General features: G+C 43.9%; 2 protein-coding genes across 2 annotated transcripts; both read left to right on the top strand.

Annotated features, from left to right (window-relative positions):
- The first annotated feature begins 3,323 nt into the window (after positions 1-3,323).
- Positions 3,324-5,206, top strand: LOC123405049 (mitochondrial substrate carrier family protein B-like). The gene is made up of 5 exons (XM_045098909.1): positions 3,324-3,398; positions 4,452-4,553; positions 4,615-4,691; positions 4,787-4,854; positions 4,959-5,206. The coding sequence occupies exons 1-5, from the start codon at positions 3,324-3,326 to the stop codon at positions 5,204-5,206; spliced, it is 570 nt and encodes a 189-aa protein (XP_044954844.1).
- Positions 5,207-6,335: 1,129 nt separating this feature from the next.
- On the top strand, positions 6,336-7,597 carry LOC123402043 (calponin homology domain-containing protein DDB_G0272472). Its single transcript, XM_045095903.1, has one exon. The coding sequence runs from the start codon at positions 6,443-6,445 to the stop codon at positions 7,085-7,087; it is 645 nt and encodes a 214-aa protein (XP_044951838.1). The 5' UTR covers positions 6,336-6,442; the 3' UTR covers positions 7,088-7,597.
- The last annotated feature ends 269 nt before the right edge of the window (positions 7,598-7,866 follow it).

Genomic DNA, 7,866 nt, shown 5'->3' with positions numbered 1-7,866 from the left:
TGCATGTTTACTTGTGTGGTGCAAGCACCCAAAGGGTGGTGTATATGCATATCTCCATGTGCATGTGTTTCTGAGATTTCCTTGTGATGTGTGCTTGTGTGTGTGTCTCACACACATGCCCAAGGCATGATGTGCCTTGATGAGCACATGAGCAAGCTAGTATGTGTGGGTGTAGGAATGCATGTTATGAAGTGTATGTATGTGAGTGGTGTATGCTAGAGTAAGTGTGTGAATGGTGATGTGCTATGGCACACACACATGAGGTCTAAACCCTCATGTCACCATTGGACTTGTGAGAGTGTGCATATGCATGTGTAGGTGATGATCTAGTGAGTAGCATGTGATGATGCACTATTCACCTCATGTGATTCCATGTATTTTTTCTTCTTAGCTTTGTGCCCAATTGTTCTATGCAAGTGCCTATGTATTATATATGTTTTTGGGGTAGAATCATCCCGTCAATCCAATGGTGGGTTTTGATTCCACTTTGGAACACTTTCTGGGAATGTCATATTTCTGTTTTGTTCAATGTTTAGAGCTTGGTTCCATGTGATGTGGTGAGCCCAAGAGGTTGATTCCTTGTTGTGGCAGTAGAGGGTGAACCCCTTTATAGCATGTTAGTTTTGTTTCATGCTTAGTAATTCATATGTGCAAGTTGTATCTAGTCAAAGTAGGCATGTGGCTGAAAATTCCAGTTTAGTGAAAATTTGTGATTTTCACTAAGTTTGAGAGACTGCTGTTATTTTCTTCCCTTGTAGTTGTCCTTGTAGAAGTTTATGTGTTGGGAATCAGCCCCTGCAATCAACTGAGAAGTTGTAGCTTGTGTGTTTGTCTAGCTCTCAGTCACTTTTTATTCCATTTGGCTTCGTGTAGATATTGTTTTGGGTGCTGTCAAAATGCTTCAAAGCATAAACAGCTAGTGAGAAACTGAGATTTTCACTAAGTCCCTGGAAACTGATATTTTTGTCCAAGTTAGCAGTTGTAGAACTTTCTGTGTGAAACTCCTTTGTATTACCTTTTTGCTCATGCTTGTATATCTTTTGAATAGATTCTGCCACATATCCTATTTGGCACATTTGGGTGGCTGTAGGTGCTTTGCATGTAGCTCTCAAATTGCTATGATGCTGTTTAGGACAGAATGTATAGTTTTGATGTTTTTTATGCTTGTGAGTGCATAGTTGATGGGTTGTGATATTCTTTGTACCACCCCATCCATACTTGGTTGTTTTGTGTTTTGGCAACCTGGGAATACCAGAAGGATGCCATTGGAGTGTGTTGTGATGGATTCGATACGTAGGACTCTATTTCTTGTTTCGTTGTTTCTGGTTGATCCGTAGCTCTGTTCGTAACGTTCTTTATATGTTTTTGCATCATTTTCGTGTGACGCATCTGTTCATGCCATCTTCATGCATGTCAAGATACCTTAGAGTGCAGTTCTGTCCAGAAGTTTGTATTTCTTCTCATGCTTGTGATAGTGACTAGAATAGAGATGCATGTTCATTTTCATCTCATGAATCATGTGCTTGTTGCATCTTGTTGTGATGTTGTTCATTGGATCCTATTATTATGTTGGGTAGCAACGGGATCGGAGAACGAGTACGTGGATCTGGGAGAGTACGTGCAGGACGAACAAGAGTAGTTCCAAGCTGAGGATATCATAGGCAAGATGATATGACCTTGATCCCATCTCTAGACTTGTTATGCTAGATTCATGTTTCTTTCTTCATATGCTCGCTGCCCACCACTGAAATAATTGCCTCCTGATATTTCCATGAAACCCAAACACTTTTCCCTCTCCTAGCAAATATTGAATGGCTAAGTAGGCTTGCTCAGCTACTAAGGTTAGCATTGCTAGTTGCAGGTGCAATTGTCTCATGTGATAACATGAGTTTGATATCATTATGTTAAATCTTTTATTTAATTAATGCACCTATATACTTGGTAAATAACGGAAGGCCTAGCCTTTTGCCGGGTGTTTTGTTCCGCTATTGCCGCCATAGTTTCTGGCTACCGGTGTTTGATTCCATAACTGATCGCTCCTAACACGTTCGGTGTTGTTATGGGGACCCCTTGATAAATCGTGTAGTCTTAAGACTTGTCCGGCAGGACCCAACATTTGTGTTAATTTGCTAATCACTTAATAATAATTTGCATAGGGAATAGCTACCCCGAGGAATTAATCAACAACCCGGGCCAGTGCTCCTCATGAGTGTTGGTCAAACCAGCGCACTGTGCGGGGCCAACTCAGGGCAACTTGAGAGATGTCTATCAGGACACTGTACGCGTCGCTCATCCGTCGTGTCCTGAGACTGAGATAGGCGGCTCTTATCGGGGTCGTCGACACGACGGGAGGTCCTGCTAGTCTTGTTTTACCTTAGCGATATATCTTGCGTATAGGAATCCCGGTGAAGCTTTGGTTCTCCCCAGAGTTGAGGTTTTCCTCTAAGGAATCCGACGAGATCACGAGAATCGTGATAGAGGATTACTTTGCGGCCCATGACCGTGTGTGATGGACTATTTGGAGCACCCCTGCAGGGTTTAATCTTTCAGAAAGTCGTGCCCGCGGTTATGTGGCAACTTGGAATATTTGTTAACATCCGGTTTTAGATAACTTGAACAAAATCTAATAAAATTGCCAACTGTGTGCGTAACCGTGACTGTCCCCTTCGAAGACCTCTCTTCGATCGAGAACACGGTGGGGTTACAGTTGACATAAGTAGGTGTTCAGGATCACTTATTGATCAGCTAGTATTCGCCCGCTAGTGTAGACCACCATCAATAACTTGTTCTACATAAGTTAGCCACCATAAAAGCTTAGGATGCTGCAACCTAAACACTGAACATTCCTTACCTAATAACTTGACTAGTTCTGGCACCGAGGTCATAGATTGTTGAGTCCCCGTGGCTCACAGATTACTTCAACACACCAACAGGTACAGGTACGCCCGACACATGTGATCCCGACGGCACACAGCTGGCGTGGCAGTACGATGAGGATAACGAGTGCTTGTACGTGAACTATCCAGAAGGCTGAGGCGTGGTCGTGATCGTGGGCAAGCATGCAGGGTAGCATAGCCTTTTCTCATGTTATGTAGTCCGTAGCGGAACTACCTTGTCTGAATAAATGTGTGATGTAAACTTTAATATTATCTATGAGATGAGAGATGATTCCCTATTTGTCATTCTATTATTATGTATGTGCTATGTTACCGTGCTTGCGAAACGCTTAGATGCGCTTCTTTCCATTTGGGGCCTCGTTCACAAAATCGGAAAGGACCGCATCTTAGTCGTTACAATAGGACTGCACCTGTAGGTTCAACTCCATGAGCTTCAGTGGCAAAGACGACTCGATCTACGACAAGCCAAGCATGCTCATGCGCTCACCTCCTCTAGACATGGTACGCAGATGAGAGGGTGCAGTTGATATTCCCTTGCATCTGGCCCTCTGTTGTTAATAAATAATATTGCTTTTTTTGAAGAAAAAAAATGGGTCCATTGATTTTTCACTTGAGTTATCTGTGTACCTTTTAAGTTTCGGTGGACGAGAAAAGGTGGACCAAGTAGAATAATGTCATGCATGTTCCATCTCATTTTGTTCACCGCTTGTTGTTTCTGTAACTGGGGGTCTCCAAGTTTTGATTGCATCTATTAGAATGATTGCAACTATTAGGTTGATGAACTGAATTTTGTTTATGTTGTGTCAGTAGCGTCTAAAGTTTTTGGTATAGGAAACAGTATGATTGTTCCCCTAACTCAGTTTATTCAGGTTTCAGCTCATGATATAATATTTGTGCAAGTATTTTGACTTTCTACTGCAGTTGCTAATAGAATTTATTTGACTAACCAACGTGTGTCTAACACTATTTGAGGTCGTCCCTCAAATTGGCCACACTAGCTAACCAAGTACCACCAATTTTTCTTCTGCATCTTTGAGGCCATAACTACTCATACCTCCAAATTATTATGGATCCTATTAACTGATTCATTACCTACTATGTATGACGTTATTCACTTTGACACGCTCACCTGTTGCACCATCCCGTGAGTGCGGTCACCTATGTGTGTCGGCGACCGAGCACTCCTTACCCATCTACATGTCCATGATAGGGAAGACACGAAGCTTGCTGGTCAAGTAGGGTCGCGCCCGCTCCACTAGGATATGCTCCCCCGAGGCCCCGATTGTGTTAACTTACAAAGGCATCTTTCATATGACGTCTGCGATTTGTAGAGAAGAGAGTGGTAGAGGATTGTATAAAGGCCTTGGGCCTATATTCAACTTAACCACTGATGTTTTGTCTTCTTTTGTGAATAACACTTAAAACCAAATCAACCAATTTAACTTCCAGTTGGAACTTACAACATCCTTAGGTTCAACTTTCATGCAATGCAGCTTTACAGAGCAAAGGAACATCATCTGATAAGCTAACTTTGCTCTGTCTAATTTTCTGCAGAAAACCACCAGGTATTACAAGGGCATCTTTCATACGTTGTCCACAATTTGTAAGGAAGAGAGTGGCAGAGGATTGTATAAATGCCTTGGGGCCACATTATTTGTAAGCCGCATGCTTCTACTGAGAATGGTTTTTGAGTTGTCTTGCCAGTAACTTTTACGAGTTACACGGAGTTGGACCGGGTATAGCAATCAACTTTTATGTATATGAATCCTTGAGGTCTCATTGGCAAATGGAAAGGTGAACATCCTTATTTAGCTTTGTTGCATATTTACTTGGCTTCCATTTCCATTTTGTCAGATTCGATCTGATGGCTGTGGGCTTATATGTATCAGGCCGAATGATTCCATTGTTGTTGTGAGCTTGTTTTCTGGGAGTCTATCTGGTATTGCGGCGTCGACAGGTATGTGGCCTTTGATACCTGATCACCTTAATCGTTGTATATCTTACATGACTCAAATCGGGTATTTCCAATCCCCATGGTAAATGGTACATTCAATATTGCAGCTACATTTCCCCTTGATCTTGTAAAGCGACGTATGCAACTACACGGGGCGGCTGGGACATCGCAAATCGAAAAATCAAGCATAACTGGAACCATCCGCCAAATCCTTCAAAAGGAAGGTCCTCGTGGCTTCTATCGAGGCATAGTCCCTGAGTACCCGAAGGTTGTTCCTAGCGTTGGGATCGCGTTCATGACCTACGAGGTACTGAAGAGCATGCTCTCCAGCATTGATGGGGATGATGAGAATTAAGGTTGCGAACCGGTTGCATTGCCTTTTTTGCCACCCTAGGTTACTACTGTAAGACCACAGTGTATGAGAGTGATTACAACATGCCTTTGCCAGGCAGTTTTGTAGGTGTTGGTAGGATAAAGCAAGCTTTACCTGAGGTTATGTTGTACCATAGGCTAATTATAAAGAGCAAACGATTGAATCTGTTTTCCTGTGAGCGTTATGCTCTGATTCGACGTGGAATGTAATGCCATTTGCAAGGAGTAAACTTCAAAGGTTTAATGGATTATGTGTAATTTCAACTGCAGCACTACGTTTTCATGGAAGCAGCAAATGTGGTTGTAGTTGGATAAGGAAGATAACATTAAGAGCTACAAATATAGAAAGAACATATTAGGGAGCCATTTTGAGTTCCCGCATATCGAAGTTATATACATATTAATTTCATCAATCCAAACTCAACTGATTTGGGGAGCCATTTTGAGTTTCCGCATATTGACGCGGTATACATATTAATTTTATCAATCAAAACTTAACTGATTTGAACTAAAAATGTCATCATCTGCCTACCTTCATGTTTTAGAGCAAACATGATTCATACAAAATGAGTAACTCCAGCATCAGGTTCACACACTTATCACAGTCAAAATCAAGCATCATTCAACTGTTGTTTCAGAACCTTCTACATGCAGCTAGAGTATGACTTTGTTTGTCATAATTTTTGTAAACAAGACTCTAGAACGTTCAAAAAAACATCAAACATGTTCCCAATTATCGCAGTTGGTACACCCAGCCAACAAAATAAGCAAATATCAATGTTCCAATCGGTAATCTGAAACGCATGGCTTTCGCCTGGTGCAACGCATGGACATTTATACTACTTCCTCCGTTCCTAAATATAAGTTTTTAAAGAGGTTTCATTAGTGAATTATATACGGATGTATATAGACATATTTTAGAGTATAGATTCACTCATTTTGTTTCGTATGTAGACTTCTAGTGAAATATCTTAAAAGACTTATATTTAGGAACGGAGGGAGTAGTTTTTAATAAAAAGAATATCAAATGCTTGCGTGAATCCTGAGCGTTGGAAGTAGAATGAGTGACAGACGTTGGAGGGTAGAGCTGCGTGAATTGACCTCTGCGTCTGCCCCCCACGCCCCAAACCGCATATGCCCCTTTCCCAGTAGTGAATGTGAATCTCGCCTCCCGAACCAACCCGGGCTCGCCGCCGCCGGCCGCCGCACCGGCTGCGTGATGGAGCTCTCGGCTGCTTTCGAGGAGCGCGTCCGGCAGATGGAGGACGCCCGCAACCACTGCATGTCCATCCTCCAGGCCGAGAAGGAGATTCAGGCCGCCAAGTCCCGCCTCCTAGCCGCCAAAGTCGCCGCCGCCCGCCGCCTCGAACGCCGCCGCCTCCTCCTCGAGCGCCGCGCCGCGGACCTCGCCTCCCGCGCCCTAGCCGCCCGCGCCGACATCGACGCCGCCCACGCGCGCCGCCTCGTCGTCGCCCGCGACATCAGCTCGACCAACGGCGAGATCGAGGAGGCGCAGCGGAAGGCGGAGGAGTGGGACCGCTTCTACGAGTCCAAGAGGAAGGAGATGGAGGAGTTCCGGGCAATGTCGCAGCAATTCGAGGTAAAAACTCGTCAGGAAGTGCAGAGGCTCAAGGCCTCTGTATCTCAACTGCAGGCCTCCCTGCAAGAGCTGCAGAGCAGCGGGTTGCACTCCGACCACGCCGGGATCGGGGCTGCGGAAGCCAGGAAGGCCAAACTCATGGCCAAGAAGGCCAAGCTGGACGAGAACCTGGCTGCTGCCCGACAGTTCAGAGCGCTGCTTCGGCAACAGCTCCAGAAAGCCTTCGCATCACAGGTTAGGGATCAAAAGGCATCACAAAACTGACTGCTAGTATGTGGTGGTACAACCAAAACGACCTTCACTAGCTAGCTCAATCGCTACGGATTAAGGATGCAATGCAAGCGTTGCGGGCTAGCGGACAATAGCGCAGTGTACAAATGTAGTGTTAATTTTAGGCAAATGTTGAGCAAATTTTGAACTAAGGGATGGATGAGTTTCGTGGGACGAAGCGGGCTGCCGCTTGCACCCCTACCACAGATCGACGAAACGAACTTTATATGTCTACAGGCAGATACATGGTTTTTATTTCAGTCTTGTTTAGAACACTGAAATTCTGTGGATTCCAATCTTTGTCACTTGCTGTGCCAGTGGCGTGTGGGTCTGAGACCAAATATTGTAGACACATGTTGTAATTCAAACGCTAGAAGATCAACTGCTAAACCATCCTTGAGGCCACTGTAGCTCAGAGCTTCCTCGGCTTCTCTCTCTAGATTGGATGGTCTAATAGCATTAACTATCTTGACTGAATTGCATTGGTTCTTCTTGTTCTTCTTTCCCTGGTTCTGGCATATGCAGGACAAGATTTTTACCTCATTGCAAACCGGAAGTCATCTGAACACACCTTCTTTTCATCTATTGCAAGTAAGTTGGATGTGCCTGAATATCTAGCTTGTGCTGCCATTTCTTATGAATGAACTCCATTAGCGGTTCTCCCCTATGTAATTGTGAATATTTTATTTGTGATTACATACATGGGGTTTTCTCTTTTTAATGGGCTTGTATCTTGACTTACACCAGGGTTATTTACTCTGACTTATTATGAT

The sequence above is a fragment of the Hordeum vulgare genome, chromosome 6H (assembly GCF_904849725.1).
Source record: "Hordeum vulgare subsp. vulgare chromosome 6H, MorexV3_pseudomolecules_assembly, whole genome shotgun sequence".
NCBI lineage: Eukaryota > Viridiplantae > Streptophyta > Magnoliopsida > Poales > Poaceae > Hordeum > Hordeum vulgare.
Note: the sequence above shows the minus strand (reverse complement) of the source record. Positions and strands in the feature narration are given on the sequence as shown.